Raw genomic sequence first — 25,376 nt, 5'->3', positions numbered from 1 at the left:
TCCGCAGTCGGAGGGAGAACGGTGTGAGACATTCCTCCAAACAGACTGGGCAGGGCGGTGCGAGGCCTCGGGACCTTCCCAGGGTCAGGGGCTGGCTGGCTCAGCGTTGCCAGCAGAAAACAGCCAGAAAACATTTATTTCCTGCTGTGCGCAAGGCAGCGAGGGTGCAAAGGCAGGGCTAGGGCGAGCTCCGCAGCCTCGGGGCGGGCACCCAAGGCCAGGGCTCCCCCTAATTCACTCCGGCTCACAGGATATGGTGCCTGAGCAAAACCGCCAAGCTGCTTGATAATCAGTTAAAAGATAAATCTCGTAAAACAAACAACCAGGACGCTAGAGGTTCCAAACCCTTACTTCAAGAGGGCAAAAACAAAGAAAATTCCTCAGTTGCAAACAGGAGGGTCAGGCTTTCCGATTCCAGCCCGTGGCATGTGTTAAGCAAAATCAAGAATAAGCAAGAAAATATGCTATTTGAATTGCATTCAAAATATCTTTTACAAGGGAAGCAAATTGCTTCTGCATGTTCTGGGGGCTCTGCAGAGAACAAATAGTGTTCTGCCTTTAATGGGTAAAATTACACAATTTGCTTTTAACAGTAAACCAAAGCCGCGGTGGCTTCAGATAGAATCGGGCTCCCGAGGGGTCCCTACTCGCAGCTCCAGTGCCTGCAGTTCTGGAGCATTTTGAGGGACGCGGTAGTCCACACCGGGTGCAGCGTGGCGCGGAAGGCCCAGGAGGGTGACGGCGGGGACACTGCCTGCTTCTCTCCTTGAACATTTGGCTTCTCCAAGCCCTCACTGTTCTTCCTCCGGCGCCGCTGGTTTCTGCGACTGAGGGGCTCTCAGATTTGCCCGGGTGGGGGCTGGCGGAACGCAGAGTGGTCCTGAGTTACGGATTTGTTACCAGGCCCCCACCGCCCCCTAAAGGAGGAAGCCAGCTGCCTCCGACACCTCTACAGAGAGGGGGGCGCGGGCGAGGTCTCGCTGGACGCCCTCGAGGTGCCACCTTTGCGTCCAAGCAGCGTGAGGGCCGAGGGCGCGCGCGGTAGGCACTTCGGGGACCGAGCGGTGGTCCCCGGTCCAGCCCCCCAGCTTCCCGCGAGCTCCGCCCGCCGCAGGCGCAGCCCTCCGGCAGGGGGCGCCGGCGCGGGCCTCTCTGCCCATCGGGGCGGGCGAGCCCGGGACCCTGCCTCCCGCGCGCCCGCGCGCCCGCGGTCCGCCCCTCGCGCTCGTCCCGGCGGCTGGCGAGCCTGCGCCTGGCCGGAGCTGAGCGGCGCACCGGGCCGCCAGAGGAGGAGGGCCACGAGTTCCTCGAAAGGACCAACTTGCGGAGTGACCCGGAGAAAGGGCAGCGGAACCGCGGCGGAAAGGGGTGGTGGCGTCCGGCCCCGCCGGCCCCGCGCCCCGGCCCCCACCATGGCCCGGGGCTCGGCGCTGCAGCGGCTGTGCGCCCCGGCCGTCTGGGCGGCCGCAGCGCTCCTGATCTGCGCGCCCCGGACCTCAGGTAGAACCCAACGTCTCTGTGCGCTGGCGGAGGCTCAAGGCTTGCGCGTCCGTCCCCTCCTCCGTGGTTGGGGCCCGTGCCGCCGCGCCGGCGCCCCGGTCCCCGAGCTGGGGGCGCCCGCCTCTGTCCCGCGCCCTGCAGCCCCAGGCTGCTTCCAAGAAGGCGGGCTCTGGGGACGGCTGTTTCCAGAGGCCGGGCGGGCGGCGCTGGCGGGTTTGCGGGCCGTGAGCTTGAAAACGGCCGGCCCTGGGCCCCCAGACGTGTCCGAGGTTCTCAGGACCTGGACTCGGCCTTCCTCCCCGAGGTTACCCTTCCAGGGCTCACGGTCCCCGGGGCCCCTATCTGCGCTGGAGTCTCCCTCCCTCCCCACCCCCACAACCCCGGCCCGAGGCGCGCGCCGCGGCCGGGTGAGGCCAAGAAAGGGGATTCGGGATCCCCCGCCGCTCGCTTGAAAGGGGCCTCGTTTTCCCTTTTGTTGGCCCCTCCCCCTCCCCCACTCCCTGGAGGTGGCCGAAGTGGCTCTTCCTGTGCCTGGGGTCGGGGTTCTTCGGCGGCCTTTCGGCTGCTGGGGCCCAGCTGCCTTCGGGCCGCACTCTGAGACTCGAGATCCGGGACGAGGAGCACAGCTGGACGGGCTGGCCCGGCTCCCAGGTGGCATTTTCCTCGAGAGGCACACGCTGCCTCCGTGGCTCTGCGCGGGCTCGACTGTGTGGACCCCGAGGCGCGCAGGCACTGCTGCGAGGTTCAGAGGGTCCTGGAGGACCGGTCTTAGGGTGCTCGAGGGGCGGCGCTAGCCCACACGGTCCCGACCCCGGCGTCAGCTCCGGCCAGCGGGCCGCCCGCCGGATTCCGGGCACCCTGCCGGGGTGGGGGAGGGCGGTGGTGCCTCCAGGCTGGGAGGTTTGGAAGCTAGGGCGGTTCACCTTCAGCCCCAGAAATGTATGAGCCGCTCCCTTACAAGTAAGTGGGTTTCAGTGCCGCCCACCCCTTTCCTGCAGGCAGATGAGAATTTGGGGAAGCGTAGGAAGGGGACTCAGCTCCAGCCGCATCTTGCTGCCAACTGCGCGCTCCAGGGTACCTGTCCGCCGAAGCACGAGTGCTTGGGCCACCTTTCCTAGGGGGGCGTCGGGGTTTTTAAGCAGATGCTGATTAAGTCAGACATTTCTGGTTGCTTGATTTGGGAAGGGCGTTTGCATTTGTGCTGCTGTCCCTGAAAGCAGAAACCGCTCGGGGTGCTGGGTGCAGTGATAAGTAGACTGGCACACCCTGGGTCAGTCGGCGGGACGCTCGAAATATCCTGGGGACTTCCAGCTCCACAAGCACCCCTCTCCGCGTTAGAGGCTGGGGATCAGCGTGCTGCGCTATGGGAGGGGAGGAGGCTCAGCGCGGCCCCGGCGCCTGGCGCGCGGCGCTGGCCTGGCCGTCGCGCGGCGGTTGAGCGCGCTGCCGACTCCGCCCTGCAGACCTGCCCGCGGCTGGCGGAGCGGCCGGGCGGGGGCGGCGCGGGGGCGGCGCGGGGGCGGGGCTTGAGGTGCAGGAGGTGAGCGCGGGCGAGGTGGCTGGTGCCCAAAGCAGGGTTGGAACTGGACTCGGAAAGTTGCTCGCGTTCCAGGCGGAGTAGTTCAAACAGTGCCGTCGTTTGCAGTCGATTTAGGAAATCTCTGAGGAACAAAGCAGTCCAGTGTCATTTTTCGTTAATTTTTGAACCTAGTGTCGAGGGAACTTTCTTTTTCCAGTAAAGTAGCAATAATCTCTACAGGGCAGGGAGTAGGAAAGCTGTTTATAGTTCTTTTCCTTCTGGAATGCCAGGTTAACTGAAAATCCAAAGAATATGGTCATTCATAGTCAAAATAGGAATACAGTGTCAGGATTACAGGAGTTCTGGTTGTTTGGCATCTTTTCTGCTGTGAAGAGGAATCCCTGTAATTTGAGTGTATTTTATACACAAAACATAAGTTATTATATGAAAACATAGTATAAACAGGGTATTCTAAAAGGACCTAGAAGTTCTGATGCTGCATTGTATAGAAGGTTCTATTCCCTAAGGAGACAAATACCTGACTTGGGGCGGTTCTCTCCTGTTCTGGGGTTCTCCCCGCATTTTGACAGTGCAGTGTTTACTTCTGGCCCAGATCCCTGCAGTGATGGTCATGTGGTCGTAACAAATAAGGATTGTGATCCATTTGGAAGTAAGTAAACGAAAACATCTTGAGTAAGAAGACTGGAAAAAGAGAAGTTTGTATGTATAGTAAGGCCACATGTTTTTCTTATTATGGCTGTGTAGCAAAGAAGAAACACACGTTTGAGATGTTTTTGTATTTAATAGTAAGAGCAAGTTTAACCCTAGCATCTACCTGATAAAGAATGCCATCCTGAATGAACACCACTGACCCCATGTGACATCCAGTGTGAGCTGCCCTAGTAAGTGTTTATAAAAACAGTGGTGTGTGGCCAAGGGAGCTTCAGTCAGTGGGGCTGAACTTCTGATTAGTAAAGCATGTCGTAGTTGGAAAACTGACATCTGCTTACTATTTTGCATGTGAAAAAGCAACATGGGTATAAAAATGTGCTTTTACGGGGGTTGAGGGTGGGGGTGGTGTTTGTATGTCCCTCTTCTGTTATGATGTGATTTGCAGTGAACTACTTGTTTCCCGTGAACGTTTAGCCTGGGTTTAACCTCCAAGACACTTGAGCCTTGCAGAGTCTGGGTTTAACGCTGCTTTTTTCCTTTGGAAGCTTTTCTTGAGCATAATGGGATAGAAATGCAGAAGGGCCACAAACTGAGGGGTAGGGAGGACTAATCCCTTAAAGGGGGATTTCTAAAGCGCAGTCTCAGCTGGAGAAGTGACACTCCTTCAAAATGCATTCCATGGAGGCCAGGAAGTGCAAAGTTACCAGGATGGTTGAAATGGGAACTGGTGTGAAGCTTGGTTTGGCCTCCCTGATGTGCAGAACCCTGGCCAGTCTGATTAAGTACAGGATATTTGTCTACTCTACTCTTCCTGGGAGAGCTCTAATTACATGACCCCAAATTGTAGTCTGGGAAAAGAAAGTGGGCTACAAAGTGTTATCCCCCGTTTACTGATGTCAGCGGCCTTTTGGTGTTTATATGGTTCATTCCCTGGCAACCTGGAGAGGGACCAGAGACCCCCCACCCCCACCCCAGCATCTTTGGTTACCCCGCAGAGAGCAGGACTGGGCTGCAAAGCTGTAGGTTTAGCCTAGTAGGCCTCATGGGGGTGGGGGCCCTTATGGCTGTGAGTCTGTTCCTGGTAAAGAAAGTTGTCATTAAGATAATCTCCTTCTTTAGGGACCCTGCTGGTGACCGCTAAGTAGACCCTATGACAGGTTTCCAAGCAAAGTAACCAGGAGACTGTGCTTTGCAGAGGAACCTTGCTTGTTAAGTCAGAGGTTTGCATGACCAAGAGCACTTGCGTGAAGGACGATTGGATGAGAAGGACTGGTTTGGAAAGCATTGCTTCTCAGGGACCCTTGTGGTCTTTGGTTTTGTGTTGCTCAGTGCAAAGCTCTGACGGAAATGTTCAGGGCTCTGAGGGTGCTGTGGACTTCTTGAGTTTTGAAGTAAAAAGCTAAGCAACAAGAATAGCTCTAGCCCCTTAATTAGGCTGCAACTGGCTGGGGTTTGTACCCGCCTCCTTCTGGTGTGTATTTATTTGGTTTTGTGGAGGAGCTCGCCAGGGTGGAAGTAAGAGCAGGACAGCTCTGCTGGCATGTGCAGTTGTCATGCAATACGTCTGGGGTGCCATCTGTTTAAAAATCAGATTAATAAAGCTGGCAAGGAGTCATTAAGCAATATTGGGAATTTTCAGAAAGCTTCTAAGTATCTCAAAAATAAGGAATTGTGTTGCTGTGGTTTGTGCCACTTTTGGGATTTCTGTGTGTGTATGTTTTTTTTAGGTTCTATTTCTGACAGAACCTAAAAATCAAAAGCCAAAGGGAAGGAAATAATTACAGGAAAATTTAGCCTAATTAGACTGAGTGGCTTGTCCCCTAGAAAGTCTTTAGTTCCAGTGGGAAGTGGTGTGTCTGTCTTTAATTGTCCTTGGAGTGAGCTTCAGTAAGCACTCTGTCACTTTTGAGACGTTATTTGGGGAGACTGAATGCTTCTTCAAGTCGTCCATGAGTGGGGGAGGGTCCCCGCAAATCCCAAATGCTCCCGGCCTAATGGTTTCCACAACCAGCGCCCTGCAGGAGGGCTAGTTAACCCAACTGCATGGTTAAATTCCAGGAATCTCCTTGCAGGCTTGTGCTGCAGAGAATGGTAGCCGCCTGGCACATGTAGAGATTTGGGTTAAAACTGATTACACTGAAGTGACATGGGAGACTCAGAGCCTGCATTACACGATCTGCTTTTCAGCAGGCACATGTGGTGGGCCGCCCAGACGGGCCGGTGCTCAGAGAATGAGGGCTGTCCATCATTGCAGACCGCTACCACCTCTTCGTCCAGGCTCTGCCTGTTTGTCACTGTTGCTTCAGGAACCTCTTGTAGAATCCAGAGCAGGGAGGGGCTTTACCTTGTTTGCTTGGAGTTTGTTTTGCAGACTGGGGGAGATTTGATGGCAGAAGTGAATTGGGTTGGCCCTAACCCGTGGCAGCAGAGGGCCCTGCTTGGAGGGGCTCCACGGATGTGTGATGGCCTTAGCTGTGTGCTTGTCCACTGGGCCCTGCTGACTTGGGGTAGTGGTAGGTTTTGAGCTTCCACATGTACTTTTTGGGGGGCATGGGACTGGTCAAGGTGTGCACACGTGTGCACCCATGTGTGCATGCATGTGTTTGGGAGGGGCAACACCGTGGCTTCTGTACCATCAAGAGCGCATGGTAGTGATGACTGTTTACACACAGTAGGCTGCTGTAATGAGAGGACTTTAAGTGGTGGAGTGGTGGAGGCAGACAGATGTCCCAGGGAAAACGCTAACAGTGCAAATTTCGGGAATCCTTGTGCAAGGAAGGCTCTGCAGGATGCTGGCACGCCGGGGTGCAAAGCCTCTCCCACGTGGAGGCCGGAATCACCGTGGGGAACAAGTGGAGAGCAGGGATGATATTCGACCCTCAGTCTGTCCGTGAGCACTTTCCTCTGCCTCAGCTTCCTCCCAGGATGCTCCCAGGAGGTACACGAATAATCGAATAATCTAGGGGCTTGGTCTGGGGCCCACTGGGGAATTTCTAGGAAAGGTCATCCTGATTGAGGAGCGTCCTGGTAGGAGGAGCATCCTGGGAGGAAACTGAGGCAGAGGAAAGCTCCCTCATCTCTTGGGGTCTGGAGGAGGGACTCACAGACCATAGGCATAGGAACGATAGGCATTGGAAAGGAGAATGAGAAGGGTTTGGGGGACGATGAGGGCTTTGGTGGGCACATGAGTTCCATCTGGAAAGTGAGCAGCCCACACACGGATGGTGAGACGGCCAGGCACGAATGAGGGCTGCAGGCTGAGAAAGCGCTCAGGTGCAACCTCTGGGTCATATAGACAGTCCACCTTGTGGTCCTATTGTGGAATGTTACTTTGTGTTTTCAACTCTTATATAACATTTGGAAATTGGGAGTTTTCTTGCCAGCAGTGAGGTAACCCCAGGTCACCATAGCATAGTCCTTGTATTTACCATTGGATATGTTTCCAGAATAGTTCAAAGGAGTGAAACATTGAGGGCCACAGTACGTCTCTGGGGGCAGATGGGAACTAGGGGAAGCTGTCTTCATGAGAGAGCGAGGTGGTGTGGGCAGGCGTGGAGGGGCTGGCTTGGACGTGCATCCGCTTAGTTTTGCAAAAAAGAAGCACAGAATGGAGAACCTAGAAAGTGGTGTTGGTTCTCTCTGATCTTTGTCTTTTAAATTAAGGTAAAATACACGTGAAGTAGACCCTCCTAACCCTTCTAAGCATCCAGCTAGTGGCATTAAGCATGTTCACACTGTTGGGCAGCTCTTATCACCGTCCCCCTTGAGATTTCTTTGCATCTTCCCATCTGGAACTCTGTCCCCATTAAACACCATCTCCTCGTCCCCCTTCTTCCAGCCCCTGGAAACCACCACTCTATTTTCCATGTCTAGATTTGGAGACTGCAGGTACCTCAAATAAATGGAATTCTATGGTGTTTGTCTATTTGTCACTGTGTTCTTTTCACATAGGCATTTGTCCTTTTGTAACTGACTGCTGTCATGCTTCCCAGGGCTCATCCCTGTGGTAGCGTGTGTCTATCCATTTCTTTTGAAGGCTGAATAACATTCCATTATATATACACACGCATACTATATATGTGCCACCTTTTGTTTTTTTCTACCTCTTGGTTATTGTGAGTAATGCTGCTCTGAACATGACTGTACAAATATCTGTTCAAGTCTCTGCATCCAGTTGTTTTAGGTATATACCCAGCAGTAGAGTAGCTGGGTTATATGTTAGTTATATTTTTAATTTTTTGAGGAATCATTATACTGTCAGTACTTGCTCTTTTCTGTTTTATTGATTATAGCCATCGTAATGAGTGTGAAATGGTATCTCATTGTGGTTTTGATTTGCATTTCTCTAATGACTAGAGATGTTGAGCACTTTTTCATACCATTTGTATTTTTTTGGGAGAAATGTCTATTCAAAACTTTGCCCATATTAAAATCAGATTGTTTAGGTTTTCTTGGTTGAGTTACAGGAATTCTGTACATTCTGGATGTTAGCTCCTTATCAGATAGATGATCTGCATATATTCTTCCCATTCTCTGGGTTGCTTTTCCACTCTTGTGATAATGTCCTTTGATGTACAAACATTTTTAATTTTAATGAATCCAGTTTATTCTTTCTTGTTCTACCTGTGCTTTTGATGTCATATCCAAGAAATCGTTACTGAGTTCAAGGTCATGAAGCTTTTCCCCCATGTTTTCTTCTAAAAGTTTTCTAGTTTTAGCTGTTGTATTTAGGTCTGTGATCTGTTTTGAGTTAATTTTTGTATATGGTTTAAGGTAAGGGTCCAACTTCATCTTTTGAATGTAATCATCCAGTTTTCTCATCACCATTTGTTGAAATGACTGTTTTTTTTTCAATGAATGATCTTGGCATCCTTGCTATTTTGTCATATATTTAGGGTTTGTTCGTGGGCTCTCTGTTCTAGTCCATTGATCTGTGTGTCAGAACTTATACCACTGTTTTGATTACTGTAGCTTTGTAGTATGGTTTAAAGTCAGGAAGTATGAGTCCACATTGGTTTTTTTTTTTCTAGATTGTCTTTGCTCTGTGAGATCCCTTGAAATTCCATATGAATTTTAGGATGGGTTTTCTATTTGCAGAAATCATCATTGGTATTTTGATAAGATTGCGCTGAAAGTATAGATTGCTTTGGAGAGGATGGACATCTTGACACACCTCATAGTCCACCAACATGGGATGTCTTCCCTTTTAGTTAGATGTTTAAAAATTTCTCTCAATGTTTTATAGTTTCCAGTGTACAAGTCTTTGCCATTTGATTACATTTATTCATAAGTATTTTTATTCTGTTTGATGCTATTGTGAATGGAAATGTTTCCTTTGTCTCCTTTTTGGGTGGTTCTTTGTTAGTGTTTGGAAAACTGATTTTTGCCTGTTGGTTTTGTGTCCTGCAAATTTGGTGACTTCATTTATTAGCTTAAGTAGGATTTTTGTGGATCTATATGTAGAGTCATGCCATCTGTAAACAGAGATAATTTTTCTTCTTTCAATTTTGGATGGCTTTTATTTCTTTTTTTAAATTTTTGCCTAATTGCTCTGTGTAGTTTCCAGTACCATCTCTAATGAAAGTGGTGAAATTGGCCATCCTTGTCTTCTTCCTGATCTTAGAGGAAATACTTGCAGCTTTTCACCACCGAGTATGATGTTAGCTGTGGGCTTAGCACACATGACCTTTAGTATGTTAAGGTAGTTTTCTTCTGTTTCTAGTTTATTCTAGTTATGTATTTTTATATAGTTCTGACTTTTGGAACATGCTAATGTTCTACATGTTCAAAAAATAAAACTAAATCACCCAACATGGCAGGAAACTAAAGCCGAATGGAGGTGAGTAAGTAAACCCAACAGTATTGCAAATGAATATGTAACTACACTGATGGGAAAAAGAAACCCAGTTCAAGTGAATGTGGCCCTGTTCTTTGACTATATATCCTCAGTCTGGATTTAAAAGACAAAATCTGCGAATGATCTTGCATTCTTGGTAGGACTGTTCCTCACAGTGGTGTGAGTACAATCATTCTGAAACTGTTTTGCGTGAATGGTGGGACTGGGCGAATTAGAGGTGTGTTGATATTGTTGGAGCCGGAGTTCCCACTGTGGAAAGGGAGATGCGGACATGGGTGGGGGAGGCAAGAAGGGACCTGGAGGGGCTGGATTGGAATTGGAGAGATTGCGTGACTCAGGGTTCCACATATTCACTCACACATACACACACACACACGTAACATACATACATGTATATATATGACAGCATATATTAAGCTTATAAACTCATAATTTATAAAATACATGTTTTTATGCATAATGGTTGCTTCCTAGCACCTCATTAGCAATGAGCGCTGTTAGCACCCAGATGTAGGTTTCTAAATATTGTTACAGGTTAAAGGAACTAGAATGCCTGGGGGAAAGACTGCTTATGGAGCCAGGACAGGGGAAAATACAAGATGATTCAGTAGCATGTTGTTGTGATGAAAGTGAGCGATCAAAAGTAGTGGGAACATATCAAATGCACAGGTGCCCAGTTGGAGGAGTGCCAGTGGTCAAATCTGGGACAATTTAAGCATCAAATAAATAAAGAGGAATATGGAACAAAAAAAGAATCTCTGATTCAACATTGATAATAAGTAATGAAACACATTAGGAGGTTCCTGATGCTGCTGTAACAAAGCATTGCAAACTAGGTGTCTTGAACCAGCAGAAGTGGGTTGTCTCATGGTTATGGAGGCTGGAAGTCTGAAGTCAGGGTATCAGCAGTCCAGGCTCCCTCCGGAGGCCCTGAGGGGTCCTCGTTGCCTCTGCAGCTCCTGGTGGCTCCTGGCATTCCTGACCGTGGTAGCACCAGTCCCATCTCTGCTAGGTCTTCATGTGGCCTCTTTCCTCTGTGTCTCTGTGTCCCTTCCTGTATTTACAAGGACACCAGTCAGTGGATTGAGGCCACTTTAAATCCAGGGTGATATCCTCTCAGGATCCTGAACTCATTACACTTGCAGAGACAATTTCTCCGTCAGGTCATATTTGTAGTTCTGGGTGTCTGAATTTGCGGGGGAACCCTGTTTAATCTACTACATTACATAACTAAGTGGAGGGCGGCTAAGGAGAGGGCACTTCCTCACAGCAAAACGCTAACCCTAAATGTGAGGGGAATTGGAAGCATCATGTTTGGTAGCAGTAATTGTACAGGTTGATTTGGGTAAGTTGTCAATGAATACCCAGCCTCAGTGGAGCAGGAAGTGTTCATGGCTTAGCGCATTTCCCCACAGAGCCCTTGTTTGCCAGGGGTGAATCAGTGACTGTGGACTGGGGACACCAGATATCACCTGACTGGGTGGCTGACCAGCGTGGGCAGATGGACATCACCCTTCTGAGAAGGCCGTCACTTCGGCTGCCTTCCAGCCGGGGATGCAGAACCTGAACTGGTGAGGACATAAGCCAGCAAGCCCAATTGGCTGCTATGAGGAAGCATCTGTGTCTTGAAGGACAAAAACTGCTAAGGAACAGGTCCAGCTCAAAAGGTACGGTGGGACGAGCCAGCTGTTTGCAGAGTGATTCTGGGTGGGTCCGAGCTGGGGCGGGAACAGGCCGCGTGGGTGTCACTGGAACCTCTGATGAGACTACACTGCCGAGGTCAGTTATTTAAATGTGTTGTTAAAGTTAGCTTTCCCAATTTGTTAATTGTATGGAGGTGTCAGAGAAAGCCCTTGCTCTGAGGCGGGATAGGCAGTGTGAGAAGGGGTAACAAGTGATGTCTGCAGCCTAGTCTCAGGGAGTTCAGGAAAAACAAACATGTATGTGTGTGCGTGCGTGCGTGCATGTGTGTGTGTGTGTGTGTCTGTATCTGTGTAGAGTGAGGAAGCCCACCATGGGTAATGTGAAAAATCAGTGAGTCTTGGTATAAAGAGTATGGGTGGGGTGGGGGGGTCATACCTGAATCTCACAACTTTTCTGTAAATTTAAAGTAAAGAACTAAAAATGTTCTGTGGTAGGAATGTGTGCCTGCAGCCAGCGGAATCAACAAGAGAGTTTCAGCAAATTCTCCTACAACAAAGACTCAAACGGTTTTAATTTTACTGGAAATGGTGTCAGACCTCACACAACGATGAAGGGGTGGGGCCGCGTGCCTTCCAGGCCAGACAGCGTTTCATCGACAGGACTGAAAATCGTCACATCTTAGTCAAGTTTCTGGATCGCCAGAACTTAAACATGTTTTTCTTTAGCTTTTTATCATAAAAAACTTCAAACATACATAAAATTAGACTAATACAGTGAACCCCTGTATATTTTTCAGCCAGCTTCAACAGTTACCACTTTCTGTTAATTCTGTTTCATTTCCCCAGCCCACTTAATGGGTCCCAGACAGACTTAATTCTTACCTGTGAATCGTCCAGCATGAATGGTGAGAGCTGTTTCCCATATAAGCCCAGCACTGTTATCCCAGACAAGCATTAGCTGACACGCAGGCCCCGCCCCATTCCCAGCTCACTGGGAAATAGCCCTTTACACTTGGTTTGCTGGCAGCGGGATCCAGGCAAGGTGTGCATGGACCCTGGTGTCCACTGGAGGAGGGCCGATTCTCGCGGCTTTGTGGCCCTGAGTCCCAGCAGGTGCACGCGCTGCTTGCCTGTGTTCCTGACCAAGGCTGCAGGGACCCCTGCAGTGCTGGGCCTGGTGCAGGGGCCCCGGGCCCCCTGGAGGTGCATGGGCACAGAGAGGCCCCGGCCCTTCATCCTGGATGCCTCCATTGTCTGGGCTCTCCAGTTACCACCACCAGGAGAGATGTCCTGTCCTGCTCTGCCCTGCCCTGCGCTTGGTGGACTGTTCTTCATTCTCTGTGCCAGGCTTACTCAAAGTTTCCTAAGGTGCTGAGAGGGAGGGAGGCAGGCATTTGGGCTTTCTGGTCTGCACTCCTCTCCCTCCCGCCCGTTTTCAACAACAGTGCAACAGAAGACTCAGTTTTGTGCTTCTGGCGTGGAGGGTCTGACGTCCCACTGGAAAATTCGGACTGTTGGGTGGAGAGAACTAGTTTATAACATAGAGGAAGGAGAAGGGGGTTTGGATCCAGAATATATGAAGAACCCATGAGATAAATAGAAATAATCGTCCCAGTTAAAAGAGGGATGCTGGGCACAGCAGGCACTTTGCAGAACAACAAATACAAAAGGTTAAAAACTTAAGTTTGGCCTTCTTAGGAGTTAGGGAAACACGGGTTATACAGCCAGTTACCCAGTGAGCCTTGGCTGAAGGGAGAAGTGGGCAATAGGGAGTCAGCAGTGACGAGGCAGGCGTGGTGCTGCTGGTGTCAGCTGTCCCTTGGAGGGCAGTTTGGCTTCACCTAGTGACGTTCAAATGGACACATCCTGCTTTAAAAAAAAACACCTGCATGCCTGGAGGCATGCTGTTCACTGCCCCACCTTTTCTAAGAGTGAGAAGTTGGAAATATGGGCATGTCTTTTAATGGGAGCAGCATGTCTCAACTGTGGGTTATTGTGCAGCGGCCGTGTGAACTTGGAGCCCTGTGGATGCCAGCAGGAGATTTCAAAGAGAGATCCTGAGCGGGGAGAAAATCAAGTTGCAGAAGGCTCTGGGCTGCATACGGTTGGCCTAAAAAGTCTTACCTCCCTCCCCTGTTTCTGGGGTGGTAGTCTCTACAGCAAGGACCCCAGCCTGCAGGTGACAATGATGGTAGTTGCCCTGGGCACGATGGGAGGAGGTCAGAGGAATTTCCAGGGCTTTTGACACCATTATATCTCCCATGCCAAGAAGTACTGTATCGGATCCTTTCTTTAAGCCCTCTGGGAAGACATCTGTGTCCACTGATTACATAAAGAGCAGGGACTGCTGCCGTGGGGGTCGCCTCTTCCCCAAGTCTTCCTTCTTGCTCTGTCCAGCTTTGCCAGAGGGGAAGTTGGGGAAAAACATGGGAAGGCAGTTTATTGAGCAGACAGTAGAAGTTCATAAGCTCTCGAGGGGTGCATTGATCTTTAGGGTGTTCTGTGAACAGGTCAAGAATAGAAGGCTGGAGATGCAGGAGACTCACGTCAGCTAGTTCTCTGGGTTCTCAGACTGTCCCCACGAGTCTTCTCTTGGCTTTACAAACATTTGATCCACATCCCATTCTAAGCATATTTAACCTTTTTAAAGCTGTCATGCAACCCTCCACGTGAGGTTGCTTCAGGCCTGCCCAGCAGGGCGCCAGCGGGCATTGTCTGTGAGCTTGTTTGAGTGCAGATGGGAGCAGCCATCTCTTTCACTCTAGAATCCTGACTTGGCATCAACAGCTGTGGCAGTACTTTACCCTGAGTAAATGGCCACAAGAATCAGAATTTTCTTGATATTATGAAACTAAAGCAAATACAGGAAGTCTTAAAGGATGTTGAGGTGGCACTAGCTTTCAAAACTTAAGAGTTTACAGATTTGATAGCTATCAGGATAGAGGCTCATTGCTCTCCCTTAATGAATTTTTTATAAAGAAAGTACTAGTTATAGGCTGAATTGTATAGCCCCCGCAAAGAAGATATATTATGGTCCTAACTGCCAGTACTTCAGAATAATATGACCTTATTTGGAGAGAGGGTCTTTACAGATGTAATCAAGTTAAAATGAGGCCATATATAAATATGACTGGTCTCCTTGTAAAAAGGGGGTTTTGAACACAGAGACACAGACAATGGGAAGACAATGTGAAGACACAAGGAGGTGACAGCATCTGTAAGCTGAGCAGGTCCTTGGGAGAAACTGGCCCTGCTCACACCTTGATTTTGGGCTTAGAGCCTCCAGAACATTGAGGCCATAGATGTCTGTTAGGCTGCCAGGCTGTGGTGTTTTGTTACACAGCCCATGTACACTCACACATGCATGTCTATGCTGGCGTGCATGCTGATCAAGGACTGCTTTCTGTTATTTGTTTCTGGAGCATCTGTGTAGGTATTTATTTGATAAAAAAGTTGCATGGCAAACTGACACGCCTTCTGCCCCCGAGCTCTCAGTGCCTGGGTGGTCGGCTAAGGGGCTTGGGCCCATGGCTGTTAGTGTCGTGGTCAGGAGTCAGGGCAGAGAGTCTGCAGCCCAGCATGGCCACAGGCAGGGTGCCTCTGTGTGTCCACAGCCTGGCACAGGTGAGTCACTCGGCATCAGAAGGCAAGTGCCTCCTCCTGGAGAGCTTGTTGGCAGGTGCTGCCTCCCCAGACCGCACTGTGGCCACCCTGTGACCTCCAGGGCCCCTCTGTGTGATGGTCCCTGTCCAGGCCTGCCCTCTGGGGGGCTGACTGGTCAGCTGGCCATCTGTCCCCCTCACCTTCCTCCAGCTGCTTGCCTGGCTCTGCAGAGGGACTGGAGGCTTTGAATGGGGGCCTCCAGACTGTGAGGCCCTGAGGTGCCAGGCGCCCATCCTGGCCTTTGTTTCCCTTGGGGGAGCCTGGGTAACATCAACAAGACCTCCCAGAAGAGAACGGGCTGGGTGCTGAGGCTGTGCAGCTGTCAGCATGTGTGATTTATCTGGCCTGGAGGCCTTTGAAGCAGGAGGTGAGTGGAGGCTGCAGGCTGGCCCGGCGGGGAGGCCGCGGACGTGCCAAATGGAGAGAGAGGAAGAGGCAAGTCGGCCCAGCTGGCTCTTGGGTCTGCCGGGTCTGTGAAGGAGCCCTCGGGAGGGCATTTCCATGTTCCAAAGCTCCCCCCGGACAGAGAAGGCGCTGACCTGCTGACTCGGAGTTTGCCACTGGGGCCCTGGCTGTACCCCCGGCTGTGCCCCCGGTAGCTTTGGTTGAGACTCTGCCCTGAGGTGCGGGGCCAGCTGCTCACTGGAGAGACACCTGGTACGGGACGGTGGGGTGGGTATGGGGCCACGCAGTGGTGATGTGAGCAGGAGCTTAGGTGGGGGGGTAGTGTGGACCCGGTGACTGCAGGGGCTTGTGACCAGAAGGTGACTCTTCAAAAAGGAGCCGAGTGGACGCTTTTGATGGTGTTGCTAATGGCCAAGTACGCAAGTGTTTTACTGCTAAGATTCAGCTCACTTCTTTGATGTACTAGTTTTCCTTTGCTATTTGCAAAATTAAGTACTTTATAATCATTTTATTTTGGAAGCAGGAAAACCCGTTATTTCACAAGGCCGTGCCTAGGCACAATTATCTCTACTGGTAAAGTGTTTTCAAAGTTCAGATAAGGTTCACTTTCTTTTTTTTTCCTACTCTGAGCACATTTATTTTATTAAAAAAAAATTAAAAAAAGAACAAGATAGTCAAGTTTCTTTTAGTTGGCTAACCACAAATTTCTTTGGGGTCTAAAAGCCAAGCTGATTTCAAAACAAAACGAAATAGAACAGAACAAAACAAAAGAAGGAAAGCCAAGTGTGAGTCTCAGTTGATCTGCCCAGGATTAAGTTTTTAAAATGTTCTCTATGATCTCTTTTCCCCCCAGCTGTAGAACCCGGGCCTCCCTGTGCTTTGGGTGTGTGTGAGTGGGGTTGGGGGCTCCTCTGGACCTTGAAGAAGCTTTGGCTTGGGACTGATTATCTATTTATAATTGCAAGTATTTATTTAAAAAAATCACTATGTGAAAATCCCCGCAAAACAACACTACATTTTCCATCTTTTATGCAGGCAGATAATTTGAAGAAGCCCGTCCTGGCATGGGTGAGGTCATAGGAACTTTGTTTAGCTTTCTCTGGAATGTTTTAATTTTATATCAGGGTAATAATGTATTTGTTACTTGAAGTAAAAATCAAAACAAAACCAAAAACTCAGTAACAAATGCTGATGGTTCGGAAAAGAACAAAACCGAGAAGGGTGTAAAATGGAAAAGCACATGCCTCCTCGTCTCCCTCCCACCCATGCGCCTGCCCAGGTCCCCTGAGAACATGGCCAGCAGTCTTTGTGCTTCATTCCAGACATTTCCTAGGCACATGCGCTTGTCTCTGCATCTACTTTATTTCTTTTTTTAAAATAATATTTATTTAAAAATTTTTTATTTTGTTATCATTAATCTACAATTACATGAAGAACATTATGGTTACTAGGCTTCCCCCTTCACCCAGTCTCCCCCACAAACCCCATTACAGTCACTGTCCATTGGCGTAGTAAGATGCTGTAGAATCACTGCTTGTCTTCTCTGTTGCACAGCCCTCCCTATGCCCCAACAACATTATACATGATAATCGTAAGGCCCCCTTTCTTTTTCCCTGCCCTTATCCCTGCCTTCCCACCCATCCTCTCCAGACCCTTTCCCTTTGGTAACTGTTAGTCCATTCTTGGGTTCTGTGATTCTGCTGCTGTTTTGTTCCTTCAGTTTTTCTTTGTTCTTATACTCCACATATGAGTGAAATCATTTGGTATTTGTCTTTCTCTGCCTGGCTTATTTCACTGAGCATAATACCCTCTAGCTCCATCCATGTAGTTGCAAATGGTAGGATTTGTTTCCTTCTTATGGCTGAATAATATTCCATTGTGTATATGTACCACATCTTCTTTATCCATTATCTACTTGATGGACACTTAGGTTGCTTCCATTTCTTGGCTATCATAAATAGTGCTGCGATAAACATAGGGGTGCATATGTTTTTTCCAAACAGGGCTGCTGCATTCTTAGGGTAAATTCCTAGAAGTGGAATTCCTGGGTCAAATGGTATTTCCATTTTGAGCATTTTGAGGAACCTCCATACTGCTTTCCACAATGGTTGAACTAATTTACATTCCCACCAGCAGTGTAGGAGGGTTCCCCTTTCTCCACAACCTCGCCAACATTTGTTGTTGTTTGTCTTTTGGATAGTGGTGATCCTTACTGGTGTGAGGTGATATCTCATTGTGGTTTTAATTTGCGTTTCTCTGATGACAAGCGATGTGGAGCATTTTTTCATGTGTCTGTTGGCCGTCTGAATTTCTTCTTTGGAGAACTGTCTGTTCAGCTCCTCTGCCCATTTTTTAATTGGATTATTCGCTTTTTGTTTGTTGAGGTGCGTGAGCTCTTTATATATTTTGGATGTCAACTCTTTATCAGATCATTCATTTATGAATATATTCTCCCATACTGTAGGTTGCCTTTTTGTTCTCTTGGTGGTGTCCTTTGCTGTACAGAAGCTTTTCAGCTTGATATAGTCCCACATGTTCATTTTTGCTTTTGTTACCCTTGCGCAGGGAGATATGTTCATGAAGATGTCGCTCATGTTTATATCCAAGAGATTTTTGCCTATGTTTATTTCTAAGAGTTCTATGGTTTGATGACTTACATTCTGGTCTTTGATCCATTTCGAATTTACTTTTGTATATGGGGTTAGACAGTGATCCAGTTTCATTCTCTTACATATAGCTGTCCAGTTTTGCTAGCACCATCTGTTGAAGAGACTGTCATTTCCCCATTGTATGTCCATGGCTCGTTTATCATATATTAATTGATCATATATGTTTGGGTTAATGTCTGGAGTCTCTGTTCTGTTCCACTGGTCTGTGGCTCTGTTCTTGTGCCAGTACCAAACTGTCTTGATTACTGTGGCTTTGTAGTAGAGATTGAAGTTGGGGAGTGAGATCCCCCCCAGTTTATTCTTCCTTCTCAGGATTGCTTTGGCTATTTGCAGTCTTTGGTGTTTCCATATGAATTTTTGAACTATTTGTTCCAGTTCGTTGAAGAATGCTGTTGGTAATTTGATAGGGATTGCATCAAATCTGTATATTGCTTTGGGCAGGATGGCCATTTTGACGATATTAATTCTTCCTAGCCAAGAGCATGAGATGAGTTTCCATTTGCTAGTGTCCTCTTTAATTTCTCTTAAGAGTGTCATATAGTTTTCAGGGTATAGGTCTTTCACTTCCTTGGTTAGGTTTATTCCAAAATATTTTATACTTTTTGATGCAATTGTGAATGGAATTGTTTTCCTGATTTCTCTTTCTATTACTTAATTGTTTCTTTGTGTTAATTTTGTATCCTGCAACTTTGCTGTATTCCAATATCAATTCTATTAGTTTTGGCGTGGAGTCTTTAGGGTTTTTTATGTACAATATCATGTCATCTGCAAATAGTGACAGTTTAACTTCTTCTTTACCAATTTGGATTGGTTGTATTTCTTTGTTTTGTCTAATTGCTGTGGCTAGCACCTCCAGTACTATGTTGAATAACAGTGGGGAGAGTGGGCATCTCTGTCTTGTTCCCGATCTCAGAGGAAAAGCTTTCAGCTTCTCACAGTTTAGTATGATGTTGGCTGTGGGTTTATCATATATGGCCTTTATTATGTTGAGGTATTTGCCCTGTATACCCATTGTGCTGAGAGTTTTTATCATGAATGAATGTTGAATTTTGTTGAATGCTCTTTCAGCATCTATGGAGATGATCATGTGGTTTTTGTCCTTCTTTTTGTTTATGTGGTGGATGATGTTGATGGATTTTCGAATGTTGTACCATCCTTGCATCCCTGGGAAGAATTCCACTTGGTCATGGTGTATCATCCTTTTGATGTATTTTTGAATTCTGTTTGCTAATATTTTGTTGAGTATTTTTGCATCTACGTTCATCAGGGATATTGGTCTGTAGTTTTCTTTTTTGGTGGGGTCTTTGCCTGGTTTTGGTATTAGGGTGATGTTGACTTCATAGAATGAGTTTGGGAGTATTCCCTCCTCTTCTATTTTTTGGAAAATTTTAAGGAGAATGGGTATTATATCTTCTCTGTATGTCTGATAAAATTCTGAGGTAAATCCATCTGGCCCGGGGGTTTTGTTCTTGGGTGGTTTTTGATTATTGCTTCAGTTTCTTTGCTGGTAATTGGTTTGTTTAGATTTTGTGTTTCTTCCTTGGTCAGTCTTGGAAGGTTGTATTTTTCTAGGAAGCTGTCCATTTCTTCTAGGTTTTCCAGCTTGTTAGCATATAGGTTTTCATAGTAGTCTCTAATAATTCTTTGTATTTCTGTGGGGTCTGTCATGATGTTTCCTTTCTCGTTTCTGATTCTGTTGATGTGTGTTGATTCTCTTTTTCTCTTAATAAGTCTGTCTAGAGGCTTATCTATTTTGTTTATTTTCTCAAAGAACCAGCTCTTGGTTTCATTGATTTTTTTCTATTCTTTTATTCTTCTCAATTTTATTTATTTCTTCTCTGATCTTTATTATGTCCCTCCTTCTGCTGACTTTGGGCCTCATTTGTTCTTCTTTTTCCAATTTTGATAATTGTGATGTTAGACTATTCATTTGGGATTGTTCTTCCTTCTTTAAGTATGCCTGGATTGCTATATACTTTCCTCTTAAGAGTGCTTTTGCTGTGTCCCATAGAAGTTGGGGCTTTGTGTTGTTGTTGTCATTTGTTTCCATATATTGCTTGATCTCTATTTTAATTTGGTCATTGATCCATTGATTATTTAGGAGCATGTTGTTAAGCCTCCATGTGTTTGTCGGCCTTTTTGTTTTCTTTGTGCAATTTAGTTATAGTTTTATACCTTTGTGGTCTGAAAAGTTGGTTGGTAGAATTTCAATCTTTTTGAATTTCCTGAGGCTCTTTTTGTGGCCTAGTATGTGGTCTATTCTGTGGAATGTTCCATGCGCACTTGAGAAGAATGTGTATCCTGTTGCTTTTGGATGTAGAGTTCTATAGGTGTGTATTAGGTCCATCTGTTCTAGTGTGTTGTTCAGTGCCTCTGTGTCCTTATTTTCTGTGCAGTGGATCTATCCTTTGGGGGTGAGTGGCGTGTTGAAGTTTCCTAAAATGAATGCATTGAATTCTGTTTCCTCCTTTAGTTCTATTAGTATTTGTTTCACATATGCTGGTGCTCCTGTGGTGGGTGCATATATATTTATAATGGTTATATCCTCTTATTGGACTGACCCCTTTATCATTATGTAATGTCCTTCTTTATATCTTGTTACTTTCTTTGCTTTGAAGTCTATTTTGTCTGATAGTACTACTGCAGCACCTGATTTTTTCTGTGTTGTTTGCATGAAATTCTTTTTCCATCCCTTGACTTTTAGTCTGTGCATGTCTTTGGGTTTGAGGTGAGTGTCTTGTAAGTAGCGTATAGATGGGTCTTGTTTTTTTATCCATTCAGTGACTCTATGTCTTTTGATTGGTGCATTCAGTCCATTTACATTTAGGGTGATTATCGATAGGTATGTACTTATTGCCATGGCAGGCTTTAGGTTCGTGGTTACCAAAGGTTCAAGGGTAATTCCCTTACTATCTAAGCGTCTAACTTAACTCACTTAGTATGCTGTCACAAACACAATCTAAAGGTGCTTTTCTGTTTCTCGTCCTTTTTCTTCCTCCTCCATTCTTTATGTATTAGGTATCATATTCTGTACTTTTTGTCTATCCCTTGATTGACTTTGGGGATAGTTAATTTAATTTTGCATTTGCTTAGTAATTAGCTGTTCTACTTTACTGTGGTTTTATTACCTTTGTTGACAGCTATTCAACCTTAGGAACACTGCCATCTATAGCAGTCCCTCCAAAATAGACTGTAGAGATGGTTTGTGGGAGGTAAATTCTCTCAGCTTTTGCTTATCTGGAAATTGTTTAATCCCTCCTTCAAATTTAAATGATAATCTTGCCTTATAAGGTAATCTTGGTTCCAGGCACTTCTGCTTCATGGTGTTAAATACATCATGCAACCCACTTCTGGCCTGTAAGGTTTCTGCTGAGAAGTCTGATGTTAGCCTGATGGGCTTTCCTTTGTATGTGATCTTATTTCTCTCTCTGGCTGCTTTGAACAGTCTGTCCTTATCCTTGATCTTTGCCAGTTTTATTACTATATGTCTTGGTGTTGTGTTCCTTGGGTCTCTTGTGTTGGGAGATCTGTGGATCTCCATGGCCTGAGAGACTACCTCCTTCCCCAGATTGGGGAAGTTTTCAGCAACTACCTCAAGACACTTTCTATCCCTTTCTCTCTTTCTTCTTCTTCTGATATCCCTATAATGCGAATATTGTTCCATTTGGATTGGTCACACAGTTCTCAATATTCTTTCATTCTTAGAGATCCTTATTTCTCTCTGTGCCTCAGCTTCTTTGTATTCCTCGAGAATTCTCGAGTTTCTATTTCATTTATCATCTCCTCCACTGTATCCAACCTGCTTTTAATACCCTCATTGTGCTCTTCAACGATTGGATCTCTGACCTGAATTTATTCCTGAGTTCTTGGATGTCTTTCCATACCTCCATTAGCATGTTGACGATTTTTATTTTGAACTCCCTTTCAGGAAGAGTCATGAGGTCCATATCATTTAAATCTTTCTCAGGAGTTGTATTAATAATTTTACTGTGGACCAGGTTCCTTTGGCGTTTCATATTTGTATATGGCATCCTCTAGTGTCCAGAAGCTCTGCTCTCTCAAGCTGCTCAGCCCCTGAAGCAATGTCGGGGGTCTCAGGGGAGTGGTACTGGTGCCTGGGGGGAGGAAAGAGCTGTTCCCCGCCTTCTGGCTCCTGTGCCTGTCTCCACTGCCTGAGCCAGTGGGCCAGTCACACAGGTATAAGCTTTTGTCCCAGAGCAGCTGGATGTGGATCCCTGCTTTCCAGAAGCGGCTGGAATCCCAGTCTCCCTAGGAACTCTGCCTGTCCCAGCTTTCCAACCCCATAATCACAAGAGTATGATGAAAGCACCATGAAATGTAGGTTTGTGCTCCCAGTGCAGATCTCCGGAGCTAGGTATTCAGCAGTCCCAAGCCTTCCACTCCTTCCCTGCTCCGTTTCTCTTCCTCCCGCCGGTGAGCTGGGGTGGGGGAGGGGCTCGGGTCCCACGGAGCCACAGCTCCGGTACGTTACCCCGTTCGCTGAGGTCTGCTCTTTTCTCCAGGTGTGTGCAGTCTGACTCGTCCTCTTTCCTGTTGCTCTCTCAGGATTAGTTGCGCCAACTATATTTTCTAATTGTATCCAGTTTTAGGAGGAAGCCTCTGTCTCTCCTCTCATGCCGCCATCTTTAATCTCTCCTTTATTTTTTTAAGTTGTGGTAAAGTTCACATAACATAAGGTGAACCATTTTGAAGTGCCCAAGGAAGGGACATTTGGTACACGCAGTGTTGTATGACCACAGCACTGCCTCCATCTAGTTGAGAGCATTTCCATCACTCCCAGGGAAAGCCCCTTCCAGGAGCGGTCACTGCCCGTCCGCCCAACTCTCCCAACCTCTAATCTACTTTCTCTCTCCTGATTTGCCTCTTCTGGACATTTCATATAAATAGAATCATAAAATATGTGGCCTTTGTATCTGGCTTCTTTCACTGAGTATAATGTTTTCAAGGCTCATCTACCTTGATTTGTTTTTATATACAATGAGATTATTCCATATGTACTGAGCTGAGGTTTGCTGTTTCACTTAACAATAGTTCTTATAAATCTTTCCATATTGGTGCATGCTAGGTACCTCATTTTTTAAAAAATCGTTTGCTGTTATATGTCATTTGGGTATATATAATTTATTCCACTGATCTCCTGTGGATGGACACTTTTGATTTGTAGCTATTACATAAAACAGGGCTTCAGTGAACATCTGTAGATTATATATATATATATATATATATATATATATATACATCTTTGCACTTGGGTAAAGACCTGCAGAGTCATTTCCCAGCAATGAATATTTTTTCCAAGGTATTTGTGGGCTCTGTGTTGTCTGGTTTGCATATGAAAGCGCATCCCCACCCCCTAGCCCTTTGCAGTTGCTAAGAGTTGGCTGGTCCTGGGAAGGATAGCGAAGCCACAGACTCTAGAACATTGAGAATCCAGCAAATGAGATATGGAGTCAGTGTAGCTGGCCCTGTGATGAGTGGATACCAAGTAGACAAGCACAGATTCTCAGGCAGCACAGGACTGCGGGTGGGTGGAGGTGGCCCCCAGTGCCGTGCCCCTGGCAGGCAGGCCTGCCCGCAGTGGGGTGGGGGACCCAGGATGTTTCCTGGGGGCAGGCTGCCGAGTCGCACTCCGCTCTGGGTGGTTTGGGATTTGGGTAAGTGTCCAGACGGGGCCAAGGGCAGAGCTCACCAAGTGACCGTGAGAGCTCAGCTTCCCAGGGCCTTGGGTTGCCCTCTCCCACCCATGCCAGGATCCAGGGGGGCCACTCTGGGACCAGCATGACCTCTGGCCTGCTGCTCTGGAGGAACATCCTGTCTAGCACTCAGTGTGGGTGTTTATGAAATAGTTATGGTCCAAAAAACACTATGTTGCTCTTGGGCTGAGTCTGGCCTGTGAAATGGGGCAAAAGAGTCATTTCACCAACTTGAATGATGTGCCACTCTTAAAAAAGCATATTATTTTTCATTTTTAAAAATCGTAAAGTGCACACTACGAAATTTGCCATTTTGATCATTTTTAGTGTACAATTGAATTCAGTACATTCACATTGTTGTGCAGCTAGCACCACCATACATCTCCAGAGCTTTTTCATCTTTCCGAACTGAGTCTCTGTCCCCATTAAATACTAACTGCCCATCCCCCTTCCCCAGCCCATGGTGCCCACCCTTCTAGTCTCTCTGAATTTGCCCACTCTAGGCACCTCATGTGAGTGGAATCACAGTATTGGTTCCTTTGTGACTCAGCGGAGTGTCCTTAAGTTTATTCCGAGACCTAACACTCTTAATCTTTCATAAGGGGGTGGGTGCATTTCTGTGAAGGTACATCTTGTGGCAGTGATGAGCAGTAGCATTGATGATGATCTGAAGTTGGAAAATTCACCCCGTATTGATGTTTTAGATTTCTGTTGGAGGGGAAGATATAGGACATCTTGAGTGTATATGAAAACCAGACACTGGAGAAACTAGACAGGACACGTGGAAGCCAAGTTACCTGTTCCCCATGCAGAGGGAACTGTTTCTCTGAGGCCCTGTGGGTGCCTTTTCTACCCAGACATCTTCAGTATGGAATCCAGAGTGGTGTCACACCTCAAGACCCAAACTCCCAAAATTCTGTCAGGTGGATTGGACAGCAGGGAAGATTTCATTTCCTCTGGCTGGTACTCCTCATACAGGAACACCCTAATGCCCAGTTGGAGTTCCTGAGGGTTATGTGTGTGTAGATTTTCTGTCCAGGAAGCTTAGGTGTATGTGCGAATTTTGGGTCAGGGAATAATTATGGCAGGGAATTGGGAATTGGAGCTTGTGTAGAAATGAGTCATAAACATGAGAAGTGGGTGCTTGTGCCAGGCACAGAAAGCAAGCAGTTGTGCATGTGCACATGCGCAAATACATATGCACGTGCACGTGTACAGATATACAAGCATGTGTGCACACGTGCAGGTACACAGGCGCATATGCATGCACACAGGTGCATGTGCATGTGTGCAGATACAGGCGCGTGTGCATGCACACAGGTACACAGGCATGTGTGTACCCACACAGATACACAGACTGGAGGCTGAGAACATGACTGGGGACCTGGCTGGGGGACCCCCATGCACTGGGTGGGGACAGAGCTCACCTGGGAGGGGCTGAGGTCACTTGGTGCAGTGGGCAAAGGCTGTAACTTGGGAAGTGCATTCCTGACAGCTGTGTTGTTCATCTACAGGGTGAACAGATAGATGCTCGGTGTTATGAAGGTGGCATTTTCTAGAAAGCGAGAACCAGTGATGGTCTCAACGTGGTCCCTGGACCAGCAGTGCCAGCAGCCCCTGGGACAGAATGTGGTAGGAGTGCAAGTTCTTGGTGCAGCCCCAGAACCTCCTGAATCAAAAACTTTGACTTGGGCTCAGCAATCCATGTGTCCCGGGAGTTCAAGTGTGTGGAAG

General features: G+C 47.3%; 1 protein-coding gene across 2 annotated transcripts in view; it reads left to right on the top strand.

Annotated features, from left to right (window-relative positions):
• Nucleotides 1–702: 702 nt before the first annotated feature.
• The window catches only part of ROR2 (receptor tyrosine kinase like orphan receptor 2), a 216,905-nt gene continuing 192,231 nt past the window's right edge, over nucleotides 703–25,376 (top strand). Inside the window, exon 1 of one of the 2 annotated variants that reach the window (XM_036894644.2) lies at nucleotides 703–1,500. In XM_036894644.2, the coding sequence (XP_036750539.2) occupies nucleotides 1,413–1,500 (88 nt within the window). In that variant the 5' untranslated portion in view covers nucleotides 703–1,412. The remainder of the gene's footprint in view (nucleotides 1,501–25,376) is intronic. The other variant, XR_005026703.2, reaches the window with a different exon arrangement.

Source organism: Manis pentadactyla, chromosome 3 (assembly GCF_030020395.1).
Source record: "Manis pentadactyla isolate mManPen7 chromosome 3, mManPen7.hap1, whole genome shotgun sequence".
NCBI classification, from domain to species: domain Eukaryota; kingdom Metazoa; phylum Chordata; class Mammalia; order Pholidota; family Manidae; genus Manis; species Manis pentadactyla.
This window is presented reverse-complemented; position numbering and strand designations above follow the sequence as displayed.